The sequence below is a fragment of the Leptodactylus fuscus genome, chromosome 6, assembly GCF_031893055.1.
Source record: "Leptodactylus fuscus isolate aLepFus1 chromosome 6, aLepFus1.hap2, whole genome shotgun sequence".
Taxonomy (NCBI): domain Eukaryota; kingdom Metazoa; phylum Chordata; class Amphibia; order Anura; family Leptodactylidae; genus Leptodactylus; species Leptodactylus fuscus.
In genome coordinates this window covers 137,290,876-137,316,752 of record NC_134270.1, presented here as the reverse complement: position 1 = coordinate 137,316,752, position 25,877 = coordinate 137,290,876, and the positions used below count along the sequence as shown (strand labels likewise).

The 25,877-nt window shown below is 42.1% G+C and overlaps 1 protein-coding gene across 1 annotated transcript in view; it reads right to left on the bottom strand.

The window, feature by feature from the left end:
- LOC142208686 (protein MTSS 1-like) overlaps positions 1-25,877 on the bottom strand; it is a 103,340-nt gene that overhangs the window by 61,401 nt on the left and 16,062 nt on the right. Inside the window, exon 2 of the mRNA XM_075277334.1 lies at positions 6,339-6,400. Coding sequence (XP_075133435.1) covers positions 6,339-6,400 — 62 coding nt within the window. The remainder of the gene's footprint in view (positions 1-6,338; positions 6,401-25,877) is intronic.

Sequence of the window (25,877 nt, the reverse complement as noted above, 5' to 3'; positions counted from 1 at the left end):
CCAATCTGCAGGCAGCATGTCTGAGTAGCTCAATGTATGGGTTTGTGGCAAAAGATTCAATATACCGTATATACTCGAGTATAAGCCGAGTTTTTCAGCACAGTTTTTGTACTGAAAAAGCTCCCCTCGGCTTATACTGGAGTCAGCAAAAAAAAAAAATAAATAAAATTTTGACCAGCCACAATATCAATGTATAGAATCTCCCATAAAATAGTGGGGGGAAAAAAAGAAGCTTTAGAAAAAAAAAGAAAAAAAAAAAAAGTTCTAAATCCCTCCTTTCCCTAGAATACATATAAAAGTAGAATATTACTGTGAAACACATACACATTAGGTATCCCTGTGTCTGAAAGTGCCTGGTCTACTGAATATAGGGGATCTGCAGTGCTCCTGTTCCGTCAGGAAGGGGTTAATAGGAGCACTGCAGATACCCTATATTCAGCCAGACTGAATTCCAAGTGGGGGGGGGGAAAAAACCCAGTCCTCAAGCTCAGGGCAGAGAGACAACCAAAACACCCCCTCCCCTTTCCCAGCACCCAGCATCTACTGCACCCAAAAACTCCGACCATTTTAATTTTTGAAATTTTCCAGTAGCTGCTGCATTTCCCCCCCTCGGCTTATACTCGAGTCAATAAGTTTTCCCAGTTTTTTGTGGTAAAATTACGGGCCTCGGCTTATATTCAGGTTGGCTTATACTCGAGTATATACGGTAATCTGTCATTTACCCATTTATTTTTTTTTTTGTTACAAAGTCTAGGAGGCGGACCTATCAGTGATTGACTGCCTCCTCTCTACGACTGCGCATACAGAGATAACGCAATCATTGATAGGACCGCCTCCTAGACTTATCAACATAGAAATAAATTGATAAATGGAAGGTTATACTGAATCTTTTCCCACATTCTCATATATCAATCTGTTCAGCTTCTCGTGCTCTATCACATGCTACCTACAGACTGAACTGTATTTTTCATGTGACAAGTTCCCTTTAAGCATTGTTCAAAAATGCTGAGGAATCTGATATAGATATTAACATATTGATATACATTGTCTAAGGTTTAACTGGTACAAATCTCAATATGCTGATAAAACTCTACTTAGGACCGCCCACTGGACACTTAAGCCCACGATGAAGATTAAATTAAATACAAACAATACTAAATCTATCCCCAAATGGGGAACATATTCGTGAGCAGGTATCACTTTTTTCACTAAAGCAATCCACTACTTGATGTCTGATTAATCCAACTAATTTTTGACAATTTTTAGTTTGGTTTCAGTGCTGTTTATTCGTGTGCACCATACTGTATACACCTACATTCAGGCAGAGGTATGGTGTAAATATTTGGAGGACAGAATTGGAGGCTGCGCCTCTTATGTGCAACCATGCGGATGTGACTACTGATACATGCAGGTGTATGGTGGAGAGGTTCAGAGGTAAAGGCACTGGCCCAATTTAGTTATCAGACAATGTATGGCCGCCTAAACTCCGTAATAAATTCCTACATGTCTATAATAAAAGCACGCCTTCTTCCCGAAATCCTGATTTCAATACATCACCAAGCCAACCGGCTTGCGAAGTCTTTGCTGAAATGTAAAAATAGATTTATATGTAAAAGATGAAAAACATTATACACAATGCCTGGACGAGATATTCCATTCATTCTGAGATTCAAAGAAAATGTGGTTAGAAACTCCACGAAAAGAGATAAATATTCTGCAAGGTCTCTAATCGTTTTTCCATCTCTGAGCTAATCCTAGTCAAGACGCTGAAGGCTGCGGGCTGTCATGGGATTCCTGTTTTGGCGGACGGTGAATGACTTTCCGCCTGACCCACTTAATACAGTGCCTGTATCCAATAAACACAGCTAACTTTGTTAAACCATTAGTATTGTGGCGACGCTGGTTCGTAAACATTTAGGAGGACGTAAAAACAATGCGGCTCGCCCACTTGGTACCAAACCGCCTCATAGGCCGATGCTGAACTGCTTTACCCCCAGTAGACCGAAGTTACACACTGTTACATCAAAGAGACTCAGACAGCTTTCCACACAGTCAGACAGTTGCCAACAGTCCTGATTTTTGCAGGACTAGACCACAAAAAAGGGACCGGAATGCAAATTTACTTGAAAAGGGGAAGTTTTGTAGTATTCTGAGTGCCGCTGAAAAAGTCCAGCAAGTTCCTTTTCAAATGGTAGTAAAAGGGTTTCTAGTAGAGCACTCAAGGACAAGCTGTCCGCCAGCTGCCACAGAAACCACTACAGCTTAAAGGGATTCTACCACTAAACCAACATTTTTTCTAATTGTCACGTCGGAATAGCCTTCAGAAAGGCTATCCGTCTCCTACCTTGCTCAGTCGCCTCCGGCCCGCTGTTCCGTAAAAATACCGGTTTTTACCGGTATGCAAAAGAGTTCTCTCGCAGCAATGGGGGCGGGCCCCAGTGCTCAAACGGCAATAGGGGTGACACCATTGCTGCCAGAGAACTGTCTCCAGCGACAACTCCATCTTCAGCTGCAACCGCCTCTTCTGTCTTCCATCTGGGTCAAACTGCGACGTCTGCGCAGTTGGCTCTGCCAGTGAGACACCAGAAGAGCCGAGTGCGCATGTCAGCCGGTAGACATTTTTGGGAGTCCGCTCCTTTATTGAACTACAAGAGCAAGAGCGGCCTCCCAAATATGGCTGCCGGCCGGCATGCGCAGTCGGCTCTACTTGGTTCTCACTGGTAGAGCAGACTGTGCAGGCGTCGGAGTTGACCCAGACAGAAGACAACGAGAGAAGGGGAGGGTGCAGCTGCCGTTTGAGCGCTGGGGCCCGCCCCCATTGCTGCGAGATAACTCATTTGTATACCGGTAAAAACCGGTATTTCTACGGAACAGCAGACCGGAGGCGACTGAGCAAGGTAGGAGACGGATAGCCTTTCTTAAGGCTATTCTGACGTGGTAATTAGAAAAAATGTTGGTTTAGTGGTAGAATCCCTTTAAAGGCAATGTTAAACATATTTTTTCAAGAATCTTCGGTGTAGTTTTTAAAATGTTTCCGTATTATCTAAATTTAAAAAAAAAAATTAATCCTGCAGTTCTGGAACTCTCCACTAGGCCTTCCAGTCTTCTGTAGGAAATTTCTTTGCAACAGCACCTCACTTAACAGCACACTGGAGATCACAGTTATCATGTATATATACCGTAAATAAGACACCAGTCACAATAGGCAAGAGGTATGGGATGAAACCTGGGGAGGGAGGGGATTTATTTTAGAAATAGGTTTCCCAGTGGTGAGACCCACACCTATCAGACATTTATCATATAAATGATTTTTGCAGGAGAACCAAAAACAACCAAAAGGATCTGTAAAATCTGACTTGGAAACCTTTATTGGGCAAGATCTAGGAGCCCCCAATGTTTAGATATTGCTCTAAAAAGTTTTGCATGGTCATGTCCCTTTTACAAAATGCCCAGGGGTTCTTTGTCCTTGTCCCATAGACTATACTTGCTAATCATTCCAATTTTGCCAGGACACCATTTTGTGGGTGTGCAAACCCCTTTTTGGGATGTTATACCCCCACTTTTGTGACGTGGATACAAAATGTGGCAGTCGTGCCCCTTTTTTGTGACATGGCCGGCACATAAGGTGCTAATGTCACGTATAATATGTCTGGGAGGCCGGGGGACACAGGAGCGTTCTGCAAGACTTGAAAATTCGCCCAGTTTTTTCCCCCAATTTTGGAGCTTCTCCTAGACATTTCAGGAGCGTAGGTAAGTATGCTAAAAACTAAGAGGTGGAATGTTATTGGTTGCCAAAGGAAAGCCCAATTGGTCACTTTATTTTTCATGGGTCCTTTTAGCCGTTATGGGCAACTACTCCACTTTTCCTCTGCCCTATTTATTATAAAACTCCCCGAATGACTTGTATTTGAGAAAATTGTTGTTGACTGCACAGCAGAATCTAAAAATGTAGAATATAGCCTGCAGACTGGTTTAGGGAAGTAAAAAGCAGCTGTCAAATACAGACGGGAACGCCATGCAAATTCAGATGGTAAGAAAACACAGGCCAGGTCTTGTGTGCACAGAGTGAGAAAACATTAGGATGTTTGTGCTTTTGGTCACAGTTTGGCCTGTGGATGAAGCGGCCAAAAATCCAAGAATCTCGTAGTTGTTTAAGAATAATCAACTATGATGATTTTTACCCAAGACCATAAGAATTACAGAGTGCCAAGGAGCGGAGTGTCAGAACTAAGCGAACCCATACTATATATGAACATGTACCCTACTCTGGCTTGGTGCGTGAGTAGCACCGATGCCATGCTGCCTTAAAGGAGCTGCTTGGGATTTTTCTGTTTTAAGACTAGGGCTATACAGCACATCTTTGACCGGCTTTACTGTACAGACTTGGTGCAGCCAAGAAATAGACGTCCAATGAACATTATATGCGACAGCTAGTGTTCTGACCTAAGAACGGTTGCAGTGTGCTCACACTACTGTTATTTAACGTCCTCAACGACCAGAGAGTAAGAGCGACTGCCATTAAAACACAGATGAAGAGAGCGCCCTCATCAGGTGTCCAGCTGCATCCAAGAGGTTTTCATAGACTGGAAGGAAATGACACATGAATACAGAATATGACCAGAAAGTGGTATAGTAAAAAACAATGTGATACAGTAAAGTTTTAAATAATAGAGACTCTTACTTTGACTTTGGTCTGGGAGACAGAACATGAGTTATGTGGATCTGCTACACGGAGTAGAACACAAACCATAATTCTAGTGTCAGAGGAATTCCCTGCCTTTTACTGGCTGACCACTAGTCTAATTAGGGAGCCTAGGCATACATCAGAGCGAAAACCGGCCGAAAATAGCAAGGTTCAAATCCCCGGAATGCCTGCGTCAGGGTAAATGCAAGACACTGGATCTTTTCCGGTGAATGATTTTTTTTTTTTTTCTCTCCCACATATATTTTGAGATCTTTGTCTTGCATACATATGATATTTATATTGGAGGAGGGGACACCATCGCTATCCACAATACAGAGAACTACAGTAAGGCTTTCTGCACACGACTGAGCATACAGGCCAAGTGGGTGCCAATTTCTTTTTTAAAGCAGGCACACGGATCCCACTCAGAGGACATCCAAGTGTCATCTAAGTGCCTTCCCTGCTACATTCATTTCTATAGATTCTGATTTCACGGAGCAAGATAGCACGGGCTCTACAATTATCGGAATGGAGCATCGGAGCCACCTCTTGGATAGAAGACTCGTCATGTGCATGTCCAAAAAGACATAGGGGGGAGGGGAGGGGGGGGGAAATGTTCATTGTGAGCCCCATGTGGGGCTCACAATGTACAAAAAAAAAAAAAAAAAGTTTGCAGCTGGCTGCATTTGGACTAGACTCAGAGTGACATCCTTGTACATTCCGTGATGCATTCATGTCTATAGGGGCTTCCAATCCGTTTTGGTGATAGGGAGCAAGATTAGACCTTCTCTATCCTGCGCTGTGTCATTGAAATGGAATGGATCAGATGCCCCCATAGATGTGAAAGCACTTGGATGTCGTTCCTAGCGTCACCCGACTTCTTTCCGATGCAAACTCAGCCTCGCATCAGATGCAGATTCTGTCATGTGACGGGTGTCTAAATGGGGGGCACAGGACTCACATTCAGTGAGGGGCCCAACAGCCCCCTGTAGATCCTGTGGATAAGCAATAACTGTTATTTGCTAGCCAACCATTTTAATCTGGCATACTAAAATGTAGGGTGTTTTTTTTAAAGATTTTATTTTATTTTTTAAACAAACAAAAACTACATTCTTCCAAGTACCGCCACAATTCTTCATATCTGCTTCAGTCTGAGAACGCCCTAGCTACTGTAACGTATTCTGTATTAACCACTATCTACATATATATAAAAGAACAGTGTGACATTTTAAGAAGAGATAAGTAAATCACGATGTGCGCGGTTACGTCCAAGAAGCTGCGAGACGGGAACAAGTTCCAGGAACCTGACTGCCTTAATTTTTTATCAACCTGTGACAAGATCTCTCACGTTGAAGGTCTTACATCATCTCCTGCTGAGGTTGTTATGGGTATTCTCCACAACACAGGAACTAACCGCACACCTCAAGCAGCTGGTTATAGCAGGGTGGAGATGTAATGACGGTATTATAAAAGAAGATTACTTCCTAAACAGCCGGCCTGATGCCTGTAACACAACTTTATGTGCCCTGGATAGCCCCTTCCCAAAATTCATCACTAAATAAACTGCGCAACTAACAATGACAACAGAAAAGTACAATACACCGAATATTAGGACGCCGTTCCATATAACATACATGACCAATCGCATGCTCACCTTAGCTGGGACTGTAACTTTATAGCCTTGCTGATGAAGTCCTCCCATGTTGGATAACTGGCCTAAAAATAAAGAAAAATACACATGAGCATTCAAGGTTTCTCCAGGAGCTTAACATGTATGAATGAAAGGTAACCGTACACCGTGCACGTGAGGTAAGGAAATACTTGTTATTCTGTATTGGCTGCCGCTTTGTTGCGTCTACTGTTTACAATGCCCAGTAGCCCATGGTGGGAGGGGATACAGATCACAGCACTATTGACTGCTCCATTATGTGACGCCCTGTGCTGAAAGATCGGACTACACAGACATGAGTGTTGTACTATGCAAATGCTAAGGAGTAGTGATCTACCTACATAGCAAGTATAGGATACACACAGCCGTGACAACATAAAGGAATACACAAGGATCTACACCTGGGTGAGGCCTACTCCAGACCTGACTTGGACTGCACATAGGTCAGAAACCTATATAATGCAAGAAGGTAATAGGCAGAGTGCAGTTTACCAAATCTTGGATCAGGCCTTATTCACACATCAGTGATTGTGAGCCAGGACTGGTAATGGAGACTCCAGAGATAAGACACAATGGAGAGATTTGCACCTGTTCTGTGTTTTCCAACCACTCCTGGTTTTGGCTTGCAATCACTGATGCAAATCACTCATATGTGAATATGGTCTAACTCCCAAAAGATTTTTTGATAGCTACAATTATGAATATTTTTGGTCACTACATAGCTTAGAGTTTTCCTACAAGGCACATGATCGTCTCCACCCTGCTCACACACATCACTGTCAATAAGTTTCATAAGAATTTTCTCAGAAAATTGAAATAGCTGTTGCTTAATTTGCAAAATTCTTAACAAAATGCAAGGCCAAGATGGGCAGTGGTGTCATATAGTCACATGAACCTACCCAAACAGCTGATACCAGCTGCCATCCAGCCCTTTAGGTGATGGTACTATAATTGCTGGGAGTCTCCTTCATAGATTGATCTTATTAATAGTTTTAATAAGAATTTTAAATTAACTCATTAGGATTAGATAATTATTAATGAAACCATTACCGCCATATACCGGAGCAGCCTTAGCCCAGAGGGTGTCCTGTGCACAACCTTCGGTCGGCTCTTGTAATTTATGGTGTACAATATGGGATCCACATTATACAATGTACAAATACCCAAACCTTACAGAACCCAAATTACTTGGCTAAATGATACTGCAGTATGGCCTCGTGCACTCCACTGGGCACAAAGATCACACTCAGATGATATCCCAGTGCCTTCAGTTCTTGATTCATTCCTATTGGGAATAGAGGCCTAGAGCCTCAAAAGCTTGCAATCTGTCATCATTTTAGTTAGCCATTAAAGACGGTATCAACTACTGAAGACTTTTTACAGTCAATGGGAACGGACACAGACATATTGAGCGCAGTCTGTATCCATAAGGCCCCATGCACTTGATCAATTGTGATATGGGGCCACGTTTGCAGCTGAATACACTTGGATGACACTCTTGGAGTGACATCTGAGTGCATTCATGTCTATGGGAGCTTCCGATTCATTCTGTTCTGATGACACGGACTAAGATAGGACCTATTTTATAATCATCCATGTCACCGGAACAGAATGGATCACAAGCCCCCATAAAAAAGAATGTCATCCAAATGCACTTTGCTGCAAACTCAGCCCCACATGGGAAGCACACGCCGTCATGTGTATGGGGGCCCTACTCTACTGCCTTTAATGTCATATAATGAATGACCGCAACAGCCTGTAATAATGGTAATGTGAACATAGCATTGCTTTAGAAAGGAACTTTTCTGGTCACAAACAGTAGTGTACATATACAGTAGTATTATATACATATGGATAGACTCCATATGAAAGTAAAAAATTCATACAATATGCATACACACTGAGGAGCAATGGTGCAGACCCAATCAGTAAGAGACAGACACAATATCTGGTGCAAACAAGTTTATTTTGGGGAAAAAAAACAGCAAAATAAACAAACCTTCACTTCAGGAATAAAATAAGCAAAATAAAATACAGCCTTAACTTCAGGCAAAACATCAAATAAAACGCTGCTCGTCCGAGCACTAACTAAACAGTATAAAGCTAATGATACGTGTGGCTTAATACCAATACCACACGAACAATCAAAACAGCACAGTAGGGTTTCACCAACTCTCAGTATTTCAGGACAGACCCGGGAGCCTCCTCAGGGTCCCAGGATCTGTCCTGAAGTGCAGGCTCTGCAGCCTTTTATGGCTCAGTAAGGAGCCTAGGACCCACACCTGGCCTGAGGCCTACTCAAGACCACACATAGGTCAGAAACCTGTGGGAGATATACCGTGATTCCAGCACTCTACATGTCACCTTATCGCAACACACACACTGATATACACAGTGTGAGAGATCCAATAAGCGAAATGTACCAATATTTCGGTGTAATTTGAGACAAACACCTCTTGTACCACTCTTAAGTATTTTAGAAACTCTTATGGCTTGTATGCATGGATGTAAGAGCCTGACTTCCGGAAAAGAGGGCTACAACAGCGGACGCCAAAAACTGCACCAAAATTTGGTGTATTTTTCTGGCACAATCTAAGCCAACTAATCGGTGGTATAAAGTCAGACTAGACAGTATAATAATGTGACAATTTATCATCACCCATTTGACGCCATGATAAATCTGGCGCACTTTAAGGCTGTCTAGTCTAACTTTACATCAGAACTTTTAGATTGCATTAGTAAATCTGCTTCCGAGTTGCAGTGATTCAACAATTTCTCTCCCTATATATAGACAGACACCATAAGGAAGCCCAATTTCACACTCTGAAACATGTCCGAGTCTATGCGTGTGAAGGTGCATTTTACACAGCATGTGCACGACATGGGACCGCTATAAAAGCCCCAAACATCACTAACTCGTCTCACAAATTCTTTCATCAGTTTCGAGGAATGTGCAACAAAGAGCGCATACAAGTCATAAAGGAAGAGGGCACGGCGCAGGCAAACAAGCAGTTAACCCAGCGGTTCCAGTACATCATAAGACAATAAAAAGCTTGAGTCGGTGGTACATTCCATCCTATAACCCAGAGTATACAGTACAGCGGCCAGCAGACATCTGCAGCTGCACTACATTCCAGTATGGATGAAAAAAAAAAAAAATGAAAAAAAAAAGTTTTCCAACTGTCATTTCCTCTTTCTAATGAAGACCTAACGCCGTTCTAAAAATGGAAACGGGGATTTGTTTTCGAGCCCTCAGAACCAGAAATCCCAATAGCTAACCCCAGGCTCGCTCGCAGCTGCAGCGTATGGAATTAACTTCTCATGGACCTTTCGGGAGTGCAGAGAAATTGTTCATTTCCACAAAACTGGAAGCGATAACCCAAAGTTCAAAGAACGCTTCCTAGGTCTACACATGTAACTAATCGCCGACAACTGGCTTAAGTAGGACCCCGTGCACATTGGCATCAAAGGCATACGCTCCAGCATATGATTATCATATACAGATCAATGGACATTACACAAGGGATAGAAGCAAAGTATGTAACCCGTCCACATCAGCACTTTTATGTTCTAGCAACTTAAAGGCAATGTCTCATCAAAAGAAAAATGCCTATTTTTAAGCCAAATTTTAAAAGTTCATTTTTTAATTAATTTTTGATGATTTTATTTTTAAATTTTCCATGTCGCCACCTAGGTTTCTCAAAGAATACTATTTCCTACAATTTTCACTCTGGCCACTAAGCCTAAGAATATACTACTAACACTTGCCATTTCCGTAAGGGTTTTCTTTACAGCAGTTACCTCATTTTCATCACATGTAGGATTATAATAGAAGATAACATCTATATAGATAATACCACTGAGTCATCATTACATACAGTATAGACCAGGGACCTTCGGCTCTCCAGCTGCTGTGAAACTACAACTCCCAGCATGCTCCATTCACTTACACGGGAGTTCCAAGAACAGCAGAGCAAGTATGCATGCTGGGAGTTGTAGTTTTGCAACAGCTGGAGAGCCGTACGTTCCCTACCCCTGGTATAGACAATAGGTGACGTCACAGTTTATCTATCCCCCCTCCCTACATACTGCATCTCTAGAAAACTCTCCAAAGATCTCAATGAGTTGGTGCCAATCTATTTCTGCCTATGGCCACGACTATGCTGTAAAGCATATGACTAAGTGTGTTAACAGGGCAGAGCTCCGGCAAGATGGCCGCCACTATAATCATATACAGAAAAGAAAAACAAATGAGAAAAAAAAGTGATTTATTTCACAACCTGGTTTTAATAAATAAATAAAGAAAACTGGTGACCCATTGTTGACCATACTGTACCACATACGGCATCACGCTAGTGTATACAACGGGAAAGCGCCCAAGATATTTATGCCAACCATATGCACAGGGCTACAATCACTGTACGATGCCAAATAAAATTGTCAACATAAGTTTTTTGCTACATAGAGCAGTACGTTACATTATCCGATATAGAGGCATCCTGCAAAAAATGGGATATGTCACTGTACACACATGAAACCATGTAGCGTGCCATGATAATACCACATCAAACCACTAAGAAGAATTATTGCTGCGTCTGCTGTAACGAAATACCGGTCTGCTTTGCGGCCGTAGGCAATAGGTTAGAATTTTTCCATTTTAATACATTCACCTTGGAGTTCACGGAGCAGTAAAGGAATGAAAACCACAAGATTGATGGGTGCGTCTCATTCCTCCGTCCACCGCATAACACTATGCTACATCAGATAGCGCAGGTATTATGTGAGCAAATGCAATAATATACTCCGACCGCTGCCAAAGTCTGCAAGTGATATCATCTCCACATTACTAAAGTGTGGTTTATAGAAAGAAAGAGCAAAGTGTAGATCAGAACCCGACAGGCGCTCTCTGGTTAGGCTGACCAATGTGCAGTGCTTGGGTAGCGGCATACCGGCACTGGAGGGCAAAGGGCAATGGGAGATGGGACCCCAATGTGCCGCAGGTCAATGAAATTTGGATGAGAAGACAGAAGTTTGGGGAGGGAGTATAACAAGTACGGGGCAAAGACACTGTGATGGAAAATAAATTTGGGGCACGTGAATTAGGGGAAAGTGGGAAATGTAGCCCAAAGGGGTCATGAACAACATGACTGATGGTGAAGGTCACAGTTTAGTTGTAAATAAAGCTCCCATACCACCCACGTATGAAGAAAGGGGTATATACATACACAAAGACCCTTGAAAATATCATGGAGGGTAGAACATGAACTATGGACAACAGCTGGTCAAGAGGGCCCAGGGGTTGAACATTGGTGTTGTGGATGCAATTGTGGGATATGCCCAGGACACCCCATGGATTAATGTTATTGGAGATCCAGGGAATGAAGCCGCAGGTGCCTATTTGTGGGAAATGTCTTCCGGGAGAACACTGCGAACGCAAGGTCATGGACGCCCCATGTTCTTACAACCCTAAAGGTGGAATCAAGAGTGTATAGGTAAACTAAAATTCCCTTGGCATGCTAAAACCATGTACCTACACCCGACATGCACAAACAATGGCACACCAGGAGCAAGAGCACTATGAGTGAACTATGGAACACCCACACTATGCGGGTTACACAAACAACGGCACGCCAACAAGAAGCCTCGTAGACTCGTAAAACATAAGAATATTCATGTTATATCTCGGGAACCGAATATTTACATTGCCACAGCTACGATATGAAGTCTGCAACAGGGTGATAAAACATATCAGACTTATTAAAAAGCAATGATTCACAGGCCGAGCCTGACATGTGTAACAGATAACCTCCCACTCACACACTGCACCCAATGTAGGGAGGATCCGGGCAGACGCCTTGTTCAGGTCTTGGAGTTAAGTTTGGAGATACACCTTCCAATGCAGTCCTACGGCATTCCTCTAAAGCAAAGTACAATAACAGAAAGTCAATGAAGATAAAAACAGACTCCTATTTGCATACCGATTGACAAACGCCTTCTGCATCAGTGCACTTATGTAATGGTCATGTAAGCACACAAAAAAAATAAAAAAAATAGAGACATTAAAAATATAGAAGGAAACCATTATTGCTACAAAAACAACCAAGACAGTCCAAAGAATGGGAAGGATAAAGGCCTTAGGGTAAGTACAAGGGGTGCATTATGTGGCAGGACCCCAGCAGCAGAAAGATTTAGTACTCACGTTCACTTCAATCTCCCGGACCACCGAGAAGGTCCGCAAGCCATTGAAATGAATGGAAGGTGTAATTTTTGGGATGGAGATCTTCTTACTGATGCGAGTGCTTTTGGATTAAAATCATGATCTCCATCAATGTCCATATCCTTATTGGCCCTTAGGGTTGGCCACCAATATTAGATCTGCAAAGGTCCGACAACCAGGACCTCTGCAGTTCAGATGCTCTGATACGTTGCAGCTCCTAGTAAGGTTTACATTCCCCACTGAAGTCTATGGACGCTGCTGAAGGACCTAAAGCTGCTGCTACATTTTGTACAGCATAGGAGCAGCATCGTTCTCAGAATGCAAACATTACCAGGAGCCGTGCTGTTCTGCAGCAGCTGATATGCGGGTTCCTGGATAGAGAATCCTAACAAATCTAAAGTGGATAACCCCTGTAAAAAAAAAAAAAAAAAAAAAAAAGCATAGCATTTGGGTGGTAGGACAAGGAAGCCTGCATCAAATATATATTATTCCTTCTTACTGTGCCAGTTCACTGAAAGTTTATAAGTAAACACAAGATTAAAATCAAGAATCACCCAGATGAAATTGCCCTACCTAGTTCCTTCTTTTCAGTAAAATTACCCCCAGCTTCTCAGACGACTTTAAGCACGCTATGCTTTGACAGTCGGAGACACTCAACCGTCCCGTAGACACCCTTCTCTGTGATCAGTGGAGGGTCCAAGCAGTCAGACCCCTATGTAATCAGAAAGCTTCCCATAGGGGATAACTTTCATTTGGCTTGGGTTTTCTTTAAGTGTTAGTAGATTCTGAATATTGATGGATTTACAAGTGTACCCATATGAGAATTCCTAGGGACAATGCTGACCGGGCAGAGATGAGGGCCTAAATCATGGTCGTCAAACCTCTAAAGAAAGCAACTCTTCCACAAGAAATCTGGATCTTCAACATTACGTCCTCCTGAATGAGGTTTAGATTGGGAGAACATTCCAAAGTGGCTTTAAGAAACATCTAAAAGGAAAAGAAGGGACTGAATCAGGGTCTGTTTCATCCCAAGCTCAGTGACCCTTAGGCAGTCCAGAGCACGGCGAGCTACAAGAACATTCAGCTTGATACAACCATCTCTAAAACACCATAATTAAATGAGTCAGAACACACAATAATAAGTTCTGCAAACAGGAATATCCTCCGGAGCACGAATATGCCCTCAGCATAACAAGCGCCTTGTTCTTCTAAAATGTAGGGAAAACGTCTTCTGCCTTATATAATACTACAAAGCCCACAGACACGCACTAACTTAATAAGGCTGGAAAAGGGATCGTAGACATTAATAGCCCACTCATCTACGAAGTATTACAAACAGTATAAAATACGGTGCAAAATTTTTCCTAGGTAGCGCAGCCCACAGGCATTATGACGGCTGCCCAAACCAATTATAAGGGGTGACCACTGAAAAACTCAATCTGCGGAAAATCTCAATGTCATGGTAGTAGCAGGTCCGTACAAAATAAACCCCATCCCCTATACTCTTCTATTACTCTATTTTGGTTCATGGCACAAATGTGAACCCCATAGCGGTGCCTAATGTGTTCTATATGTAGCCATTTGCTGTCCAAACAAACAAAAAGTAAAACGCAACATGAATCTTGGAGGAGCCTAAACTTCAAATGATTCTTAAGGTTCAGATTTCTTTTGTAGCTTAAGTGATGAATGTGAACTAAATTAAAAAAAGGTTTCCTTCCTCAGGAAAACCAAATCGCGAGACATGATGTGAACATGAATTCCGTCATCTGGAATCAGATTTAACCAGTAGCACAGGCCTGTTCTGTACATCAGGCAAACACAACATTTAGGGAATATTAAATAACCAGTCAATGGGAAATCTCCCCGAGACGAATGAAAAATTCATTCACCTCCAGAAATGAATCCCCGGAGATCGAAGTGCTGCATAATCTGTTATGTAAGAGAAAAACGTACATAAATACTGTAATAGAAACTGTGGTCTATAGATTAAGTGGAGAGGAGTATACATGTGCTGCTCTATGAACCAGAATTACAATGTGCCCAACATTAGCAGACTAAGGGCCATATTACAGCACAGTTGAATACAATTATAATGTAGCACCAAAAGAAATCCATTGAGCTATGTATATCTATATACCTTCAATTCCATATTCCATATACCTTCAATTGCATATTTTTTACCCAGAATGCCTGGCGGAGCAAGAATGACTTGTAAGTATCCGTACACCTATGTAGACACACACTCTCCCTAATGTGTACAATTATCCCCTGACCCTGGTCTATAATCTCTCACTCTGCCAAATCAGTATCCCTGCGCTATGCTGATGAGGTCCAAAAGACCAAAACAGCGCTGTCCATAGCTGGGAATCTGTTCCTTTTGGAATAGAAATACTAATTTGGCAATAAACCCCGCATCATGTCAGTAGGCTTATTAACTTAGTCATGCATGATGTTAAGGAGGCTGCCCTCTAGAGGGCAGCATACAGAGGCACTGTTCTCCTAATTACATCCTGGAGAATAGATTTGCATATTTTTTACCTTCAATTTCATATGGAGGTCAGAATACTGGCCTAGTCAATATGCTTCTTTACATATACTATATTACGGGGTTGTGGAGTTGGAGGACCAAACCAACTCTGATTCCTCTATTTTTCCATAGCCAGCCTCAGACATGGCTGACAGCCATGGTCAGACAGAAGTATCTTATTAAATATTGATAATTTTAGAATATAAATTATTTTATTTTGAAGGCGGAGTTGGTGACTTTTTTCCGAAACCGGTCCTTACTCCACAGCCCTTCTATATTAATAGACGTCCAATATCTGAGCATGTAAAAGTCATACCGTTTCTCAAGTGGATTAGGAAGCTTGCATCAATAGATTCTTTTAGATAACTTTCACAATATCCATGTATGAAATAGAGCTTACAAGACATAAAGAAGCGTTTCATCCCGACTCAACGCGAATTATAGCATCGCTCCCTTAGAAGAGGCCGATGCCACATGATTTTTACACAGGGTGGAGAACATTTTTTTCTGCCACATGATTCACTGTTATCTATGAGCAAACATCAGACAGTACAGTACAGTTTTCTGAGTCACATTTAGGAACCCATGATCCATATATGAGTAAGCCAAGATTAATGTCAAAATTATGAGCCCGTTGCTTTAGCAATTGTGTCAACATTACTATGGATTCCCCGCCAATATAGCTCACTCTTGTCAAAAAAAGAAGTTGAAAAGTTTATATGGCTTCTGCAGTATGTGCTACTGGTATTAGGAATTCCCAAATCTCTGGCACACTGGTCTGCACTATTGTCTTGAAGCCCTGGAGCCATGGATGACATTCCCATCAGGAAATGTGAGGATTTTTGGTTCATTTTTGCACATATTTTCTGAAGTCAGTCTCGTCTGCAGTCAATAACTGATACAAAAGGCACACAAATAATGTACAAAAGTGTATAAAATACGTAGAAAAGGTGGCCATAGAAATTAGATTGAAGTCACCAAAACCTGAAAATTTTATGGTTCTGGGAGCCCTGACTTTTACCCAGGCAGCAGATCTCAGGGGAGAAAGGGATCAGATTGTTGAATGTCAACATGCCCGATCTTTTTGTTCTCAGGGTGGATAAGCCACCATCAGAGACTTTTGGCAACAGCTATACTTCCCTCGTTCCCCACTCACATGCATGTCCAACAGAGCCAGTGTAAGTGGAAAGTGTTTTACTGTATTAGTCCAAACCTTGGCACCCCAAAAAACACATGAATGGGGGATCCGCACGCTCCCTTGAGTGCCAATGTACCAGTAAATGGAGTGATATGTGCATGAATAGCCACCTTTCTTCTGTCAGAGACTGGTTTCACAGCAGCCCCCGAGAAGTGAATGGAGTGGTGGCCACTTGTGCACACCACCAAGGCTCTCACATTAACTTGTAGGTCCACATTCTTCATGATCGTTGAGGGTCCAACCACCAATGAGGTACTTATACCCGATAACACACGATAAGGGTTAGGTGTCTGTAATAGCAGAGTCCCTTTAACCATGGCATGTGAGGCAATGCCAGCACAATTAGGCTAAGGCCCCATGTTGCAGAAACGCAACCAGTGTTGCAGTTTTTTGAGCCAAAGCCAAGAACGGTTACAAAAGGAATGGGAAATATAAAGAAAGTTCATATACTTCCACCTTCTGCTTAATCCACTCTTGACTTTGGCTCAAAAAACCGCAACAAAATCTGCAACAACAAAAAAAATCTGCTTTCCCGCAACGTGGGGTCTTAGCCTAAACCAGACTATAAGTTCTTCTACCATACACACAAACACATTCAATTGACCTGTCACTTGTCAGAGACTACTCACACTGAAGTGCTTTCATCCCACTCACTCACACTTCTTTTTGGCAGGCTAATGGATAAAAGATGGAACATTTTACAGAAGTGATTTGTGTGGAAATACATTGGGGCAGAGCATGTATCAGTCATCCCAGCAGGGAAGTAATGGTGGAAAGTAAAACACGCTTCAATACACCAACAAACGGAAAGAAAAGTTTTCAAAATAGACATTTCCTTTAATGAGTCATTTACTGCCTTCCATTCAATGGCACCTTAACCACGGCTGCCCATTGCAGCGGATGTAACGCCATGTGTGCTGCTCCATGAATGATAGATGTGACTGGACACCAATGAACACAATTATACCGGTGTATAATATGGATGGAACTAGATCCTCACCCAATGTCATCTACTCAACTCCTGACGCAACACCGTTTCATTTCTATGCTTAGGGTAATTTAATGTATCAGAAGACTATGTAAGGTGGAGGTCACATGTTGCAGAAAAGCTGCATTTTTCACCGGAGAGTTTACAGAATTTTTTTTTTGAGCCAAAGCCAAGAGTGGATTTAGCAGAAGAGAGAAGTCTTTCTTTTCTATTTCCTACTTCCTTTGAAGCCACTCTTGGCTTTGGTTCAGAAAGGCCAAAAATCTGCAAAAAAAAAAAATTGTAGGTTAAATCCATATCCATAAGAACAGTGGGCTAGAAACAGCTACAGTACAGAGGACCAAACATGGTAGGACCATGTCCCTCTATAACCAAACCAAGTATGGGGTATGGGGTGGGGGTATCATGGGAGGGTTTGATCATCTACTGTTCTTGGCATAAAACCTGGTTGGAATCTGCGTTTGGTTTTCCGTTCAGGGAGTCCGCTTGGGGACCCCCCCAAATGCAATACCGAACTCATTGACAAGCGGTGAGCTTATGAAAGCACACGGACCCCATACACTACAATGGGGTCTGAGTGTTTTGTGCTTGCTGTCCGCACGATTCATGTAGAGAAAGGAACATCATGAACTACTTTGCTCTCCACACGACTCCTGCGGACAGTGTGCGGAAAACACATGAACCCATTATAGTCTATGGGGTCCGTGTGCTTTCATAAGCTCACCGCTTGTCAATGCGTTCGGTTGTCCGTTCAGTGGGTCTCCAAGTGGACTCCCCGAATGGAATACCGAATGCAGATGTGAAACAGGCCTAACCCCTTTAGGTTACGGAAACGCCAGGAATGGATCGATCAGAAAGTAGAAGTAAAAGATTTTCCTTTATATTTTCCATTCTGATTCAAGCAACTCTTGACTTTTTGCCAAAAAAACACAGCAAAATCTGCAACAGCAAATGCAGCATTTCTGCAACGTGGTGCCCAAGTCTTAATGTAGGTTGTAGGAATCCATGAGCAGGTCGGTCTCCAAAACCAAACCTACTTAGACAAAAGAAATGGATTTCCAGACAGATATTTCTGCAACAAAACCTGCTGTGTGAACAAACACTTAGAAGTGAGGATGAACTTCTCAATTCAAGGCTAGAGGAGTTATGGACATCTAGCAAAGGAAAGTGTTCATGTATACAATATCCTGGTATCTGACCTGACAAGATACTGAATATAGTAGCCTAATAAGGACACTCCATGGCACCTTGCTTGCTGCGGCTCAACCTTTGTCCAGCTGGGATTGTTTTGTGAGATCAGACCCAGCCCCCGGCAACCCCAGCTGATCCCTCATACAGTATCCGTAATGTTACCAGCCTATCAGCGCAGCCACAAGGGTTTCTTTTCTTGGAGCAGGGTACACGCCTGCATTGTTCATGAAGAAAAGGAAGTGAACCATAGTCTGGATCCCGGCCAAGTAAAATGAAACTACAATGTGCAAATATTTTAAAGCTGACTTTTATGGTTGATGTTGAAATCATCTGTTGCCTGCTCTCTGCCATCTTTGGTCACTGATGCCACCTACAATGATTTCCAGCTCACAAAAATGACTGGCACATGGAGCCATCTCTGTACAGGGTTACAACAACATACTGGATAAGTTAAGGTCCAAAGAACCTGGAAGCAATACAAATGGTGAAAAAAACCAAAGCGTCAATTTCACTCATTTCAAGATTTTCTTGAATGGAAGCAATTTTGTTTAAAGGGTACGTGAATTTTCATGAAGAGTTGAAATGTGTGCAGGGTCTTACTGGGGCAGTCTGTTCTTTGACTTCATACATTATGTTTTATCAGTTTTTCTGCTTTTAATAATCACATTATGACTGCAGTACATTTTACATTGGTCTCTGAGGCTCTGGACGTGTACAATGCATTACTACTGATACTGGGTTTTTTACATGTAATTGTGGCAGGAGTAACTGTGCAATAGCAAACACATAACTTAGCTAAGATAAGCCCAAGTGAGCATAATATAGGAACATCCAGGAACCCTGAAGTGCAAAAATGTAAGCAGCTAAAAAAAAAGGTGCCAGGTACAAGAAAAGAGCAATTTATGAGCAGTTATTAAATTTGCTTACTGTCTGTGAATAAAATTCCACCTGAAATCACAAAGCCAGAAGAAGATACAAGTGCATAGAAGACTTTTCTTAATTTGTAAGCTGTGAAATTTGCAGAATGTTTAGTCCAGTGCACAGAGAAAGCAGTTTGCAAATGTGTGTGGAGTCTGAGGAAAACAGCCCATCCCCTCTGCATTCACTGTGAGAATAGACCAATTCCACCTCTTCTGCTCACTTTGAAGCCATCTTGCTTTTTAATGGTATCTATAACCAGATTTCCGGTGCTGGTTAGGCCCAGAAGAAGAGGCCTAGTCAGCAGGGAATCGCGAGCCGCAAGATCAAGTAGGACGCTTATTTTTGGTTCTCAATGGGAGGCAGAATTTGGGCGTTACACGTTGCAAATTTCTCCATGTCAATTTACCCTTACAGTACATTTATTTCCCCCTCTTTTAACATGACTATGGGTAATTGTTGTCACTGTATGGAATCCATCAAACCAATATGCCATGAGGTTTTCATGATATCACAGCATCAGTCATGGCACCTGTTTAACCACTACATGATTGGACATATTTTTGGGACAATTCATACGGTACATGTGGTTTTTGAGGACGATAACATTTTTTCCCATTCAGGTTACTGAAGAAATGTTTGGATTTTTTGGACCATTTTTGTTCAATTGAACAGAAGCGGAGCTGCAGTACTCAAGAGGATGGACCCTTCTAATTCAGACTCTGGCATGGTGGTTGTCTGGTACAGTTGATCATTGGGGGTCTGGTGGTCGGGCCACCACCGAACTGATATTTATAACCTTTCTTGAGGAACCCTTTCTAGCCATACCAATTTTTCAAGAGTGGACCGAGGGTTTTTGCTCCAACAATCCAAAAAAAAAAAAAAAAAAGTTCCATATCCAGAATTCTAGAACCCATTTCCCCACAATACATTAGAAAGTTACCAAGCTTTAATTATACAGTTATTAAGCTTGATTTAGCATTATTACTTAGGAATACTCATCCTATGAATTGGAACTTTTACCAACAAAGACATTGAGTTTGTGACAACTCCGCGAGCTCTGATTATTTCCCCAGACGCAGAAAATAAGCGAGCGCTTGGTAAAGTGCACAAAGACAAATTGTTTTTCCAGAGTGTGTGGCTGGAGACAGTTGACTTGTGTGTGGGCTAATAGACAATCGACATAGGCAACCGGCCATTATTAGGCCGCTGTAGTGTTGTGCAATATGGTGAAAGTGACTTTCAAGACTCTTGAAATACCTGGTTTGTTCCAATGTGATATGTAATTTTCTCTTTACAAATCTCTAGCGACTTGACAGCAACTTTATGTTGATGTATTAGATGACTGTAGAATAGCAATTTTATTACATATCCCAAATTAATAGTCTTAGAAGACCAGGCTTGGTTATTGGAGCCAATTATAACAGAGTCATTTACATAGATGTCCTGTTCTGGGTTTTCAGCCATCTACGACAAGCAACCAAAAACATTTACCATACTACAATTTACTTCATTGATCAGTTACAGTGTTAGATGCCTCTAGAAACATTTGAGAAGGATAATATAAAATTATTTTTATATCTCATTTTTTTGATCGCCTCCAAAAGGATATTTGTGAGGCCAGTCCCTAATGTTGTACGACGAGAGGGCCTGGCTCACAATCTCTGTTCTTCCCAAAGGTGTTGTATGGGGGTGGAGGGCCAGTCATGTGATTCCACTCCAAACTCAACCATGCCTTTATAAACTTTGTTTTATGCACTGGGACACAGCCATGCTGGAATAGTAAAGGGCGTTCCCCAAACTGTTCCTTTGAAATTGGAAGCATACAATTGTCTAAAATGTCTTGGTATTCTAGGGCATTAAAAAGGACCTTTCATGGATTTGGGCACATGCGGTGTTATATACCGCTGGAAAGCCGACAGTGCGCTGAATTCAGCGCACTGTCGGCTTTCACATTCTGTGCCCCGGGTGAAGAGCTATCAGTGCCAGTACCGTAGCTCTGCACCGTCACAAGGGCGTTTCTAACAGTCTGTCAGGAACGTCCTTCTGCACAGCAGTGCCTATAGCGCTGTACTGTGTGAGCGGGGAGGAACGCTTCCTCCCCTCCCGATAATAATAGTCTATGGACGAGCACTGTGAGCAGAGGGAGGGGGCGTTCCTCCCCGCTCTCACAGCACTGCGCTATAGGCGCTGCTGTGCAGAAGGACGTTCCTGAGAGACTGTCAGAAACGCCCTTCTGACTGGGAAGAGCTACGGTAACGGGACTGATAGCGCTTTACCAGGGGCACAGATCGGGAAAGCCGACAGCGCACTGTCGGCTTTCCAGTGGTATATAACACTGCATGTGCCCAAATCCATGAAAGGTCCTCTTTAAAGGGAGTCTATCGTTGCTATTTTACATTTGTAAATTTTCTAATATGCAAATTAATCTTCTTGGAGCACGGGGGATGTTATCCCAGTGCTCCGAGCTCCCCCACATGATCATCCAGGAGTCCCATTCTTTAAAATCGCATGTGCGAGATTTCATTTGCGCAGACAGGAAAGGCTGCTGATAAAAGCAGTTAAGAGGAGGAGAAGGAGGGGTCCTGATTTTAAGAAGGGGGCGGTGTACAACGCTCCTGGATGATGACGTGGGGATGCTCGGAGTACAGGTGTAACGCTCCTTGTGCACCAGGAAGATTCATTTGTATATCAGAAAAATCAATTTTGGGAGAAAACGGATGAACGGATCTATTCAGTACAGTTATGCCTAGACTAACCTTTCTAAAGGCTATATAATGATGGGCTTATTTATAACTGTAAAATGCCAATGATAGACTCCCTTTAAGATTTGCCTTTACTGAAACCACGGGACCTAGGCCAATTCCATACCATTATGCTTCCTATACCAAACCTTACAGTGAGTACAAGGAAGTCAGACAGGTAATGTTCTCCTGGTATTTGCCAGACTCGCCCATAATACCGCCAGATAAGATGTGTGAGCGCACAAAACACGTATGCACTGCTCCAGATGCGGTGGCGGGGAGCATTACACCACTCTATCAGATACTTAGTGATGTAAGGCTTACGTGCAACTGCTCAACCATGGAATCCCATACCATCAAGCTCTGTGTAGATATTAGTGTCAGAAGAGGTTTGGACTCTGCGGTTATTGAGTCAGTAGAGCATTGGCGACTTTTTTGAAGCTCTGTAATTTTACGTGATCTATCCGCACTTGGTGGCTAAGTTTGGGTAGTTCCTAAAAGCTTCTACTTTTCAATAATACTACTTACTGTTGATGGTGGAATATCTGTAACGGACTTGATACAATAGGGGCATACTGTTACAGTATCATGCCGGAATTCAGCGAGATCTCTTGAATACCCCATTCTTTCACAAAGGTTTGTAAAGGCGACTACATGGCTACATGCTGGCAGAATACACCTAGAAAAATAAGACTGAATCACTGAATTCAGGTATTTCATTAAGACTTATGGCCCAATACTTTGCCCATGTAATATAAGTCTCTTGACCACATGGGCTCAATTTGGCCAAACGTACATCATTATTTCAGTAGAGAAATTGGGATAAATTGCTTCAGATAGGTTCCCAAAAGAATGAAATCCAACATGCCCATTCCTTCTGATCAGTCGGACTGCTCCTACATGCATTAAACTGGCGGTAGATCCAGACACTAGATGTCCTACATATATATCCAATCAATAAAAGCTCAGCCGGGCATCATCTGATTCATTCAGTTTAGATCCCAATATAAGCTTAACCAGTTGCAACCAACAACACGGGCCAAAAACATATAAAAAATAAGTTATTCTAACTTCTAGCCCCAACATCCGCTCTCAGTACATCACATGCTCCGTCCATGAGCAGAAATTCCATCTCGCTATCTTTAGGCCTTCATTTTGGCCAATAATTATTTTTGTAAAGTCAGCAGAGGACGTCCATAACCCTAAACCAATCCAAGGGTTCACGCAAACAAACTTAGCAAACGGTGGTACATTGACCCGACGGAGAGCACGCTAGCTCCAAATACTTATAAAGGTCCTCACGAAAGAACGTTTACCAGTGACCCCATTAAACAACTGAGGGAGTCCTTAAAATCTGACAGTGGAATTTTTTTTTCCGCTACAGAGGAACTCTGGCTGTTTCCATTCTTTTGCAAGGGAAGAAAAATGCCAAAGAGCCAGTTGTAAAATTTCACTTTGTAAGATTGCTAGGAGGGAAATATTTTAAGAATGCAACCTTTCCTGAGGGTAAAGTCCGCCTGTCTTCACAGACTGAGGAGAGGAGAGGCCAAGGACTTTTGGGACAGTTGATAAGAAAACAGTGTCAATAAGAATACCAAAAATGATATTTGCCCGTTCTATGATCTTTGTATGTCAATATTGGGATGTGCCATAAAATTGGATTTGGCAAAAAAAATTATATGTATGTAAACTAAAACCTGTAAAGCAAAAAAAGTGATTTTTATTTTTTTTTGTTACTTTGCAAGCATCATCTGAGCATGAAGGTGGCACAGTGATCAGCACTGCAGTCCTGGGTTCGAATCCAACCAAGGACAACATCTGCAAGGAATTCCTCCCACCCTCCAAATACATAATGAGAGGGAAAAAAAATTAAAAATCTACTGCATAGTCATGAAACACCCAGATGGGTTTTGCACAGATCGGGGGGCGCTATCAAATAAACTCTTCAAGACACCATATGGAAATGCAGGACTGCATGTAGGCCCAGTTATCAGACAAGTAGAGCAGTGGCTGTATGGCAAGAGTATGCCTAATACACTGGGCACCTATAATCTGCTGCTGTATAGTCTTAACCTGTGGACAAAAATTTCAATATTTTGCCCAATAGACATTTAGCAATGATATGTGGTAGCCTGCGATGGCCGCCGTGTGAGCTGTCCTGGTTGGATTTTGTTCTCCTAGTGTCAGCAGAAAATGCAAGTGTACAGAATGATTGAGAAAATGGTTAATCATTCACCAGACTGCGCAAGCCCACTCGCTTGTACGAGCCATGCAATGAATGACTGATCGGCCACAGTCTGGCTGACAGTAAGGCCTCATGCACACGACGAGTGTGCAGGCCGAGGTGTTATCCTGCTCCATTCCAATCTCACGGAGAAGGATAGAACCTGCTGTATGATTATCGGAACAGAGCCCGCTCCTTTATGAGATGAGTCACCAGAACCAGAAGGATCCAAAGTTAGAAAAGGAGGACTGTAGTAGTCTGCCATTACTTAAAGGGGTCGTTCAGAACTAAAATACTAAGCACCACTTCCTCTTCTCAGGAAATTACATGACATCCATTGGTCACATGGCAATGTTACAGCTTAGTCCCATTATTTAAGGAGCTCAGTATCTTTGCCCTGGATAAACCCTTTAAAAAGCCAAACTTCACATGCTTTATGTCAAGGGCTGAGATCTGCAGTAAAATCTGTATATTAAAGGAAGTTTACGATAGAGCACCCATTGTGGATGCCACTCAGTACCAACCCAACAAAGATTTATAGGTACAAATACACGTACTACTGAAGATCGCGCCAGTCCCCAGCTGCACCAAACAGTCCATTTGCGTATAGTTTAAGGGTCCATATACAAAAAATTCCTCTTCAATTTCCATTCGCCAGCTCCCCTGGTGGAATTTCGATGCAGAGCAAGTTACGTAATTTAAAAGGAATGTCTTCCAATTTTTTTAATGTAATTTTTTTTTAGATTAAAACCTGATGAAATATTGAAATCACTTTTTTTTTTTTTTTACAAATTTTTCTTTATTCTTTTATTGTAGTTTTTTAAATTTTATTCTGTATGTGATTATGGGGGCTGCCATGTTGCCGAAGCCTTTCCACTGCTCAGTTAACAGCCTTTACTGTAGTGATATGCTTTACAGAATAGTCATGACCATAGGCAACAACAGTCTGGAGCAGACTCATTGAGCTCTATGGGAGAGTTGTTCTCTGCAGGGAGGGGGGAGTAGATAAGCCATGACGTCATCTATTTTCAGTAGTGGGTCAGTGGTGTTGTCTTCTATTGTCTTCCTGTATGTGATGTAAATGTGGTAACTGATGCAAAGAAAACCCCTACAGAAATGGCAAGTGTCAGCCTATTAATAGGCTTAGTGGCCTTAGTGAAAATTGCAGAATTTTAATTTATTTATTTTTTTTAAAAAAAATTAGAGACAGTAACATGGAAAAATCTTGAAAAAAAAAATCTATCAAATATTCTTTAACATATATAATAGATATCCAACATAGAAAAAAACTTGTTTAGATGCAGCACATTTTCTTTAAGGCTTCCTGCATTCCAAGTCACCAAAGGGCTCCGTCGCTAATCCCGGCTATTAGATAGGACACACAGGAGCTCAGGTCCAGTCATTTATTTGCTCCGCTGATGTGTCTTTAGAACAAATAAATCCATTTACAAAGGGAGGATGCTGCATTTACAACAAACCACCACCCTTCTACCTGCCCTCTATCATTCCCGCGTGTC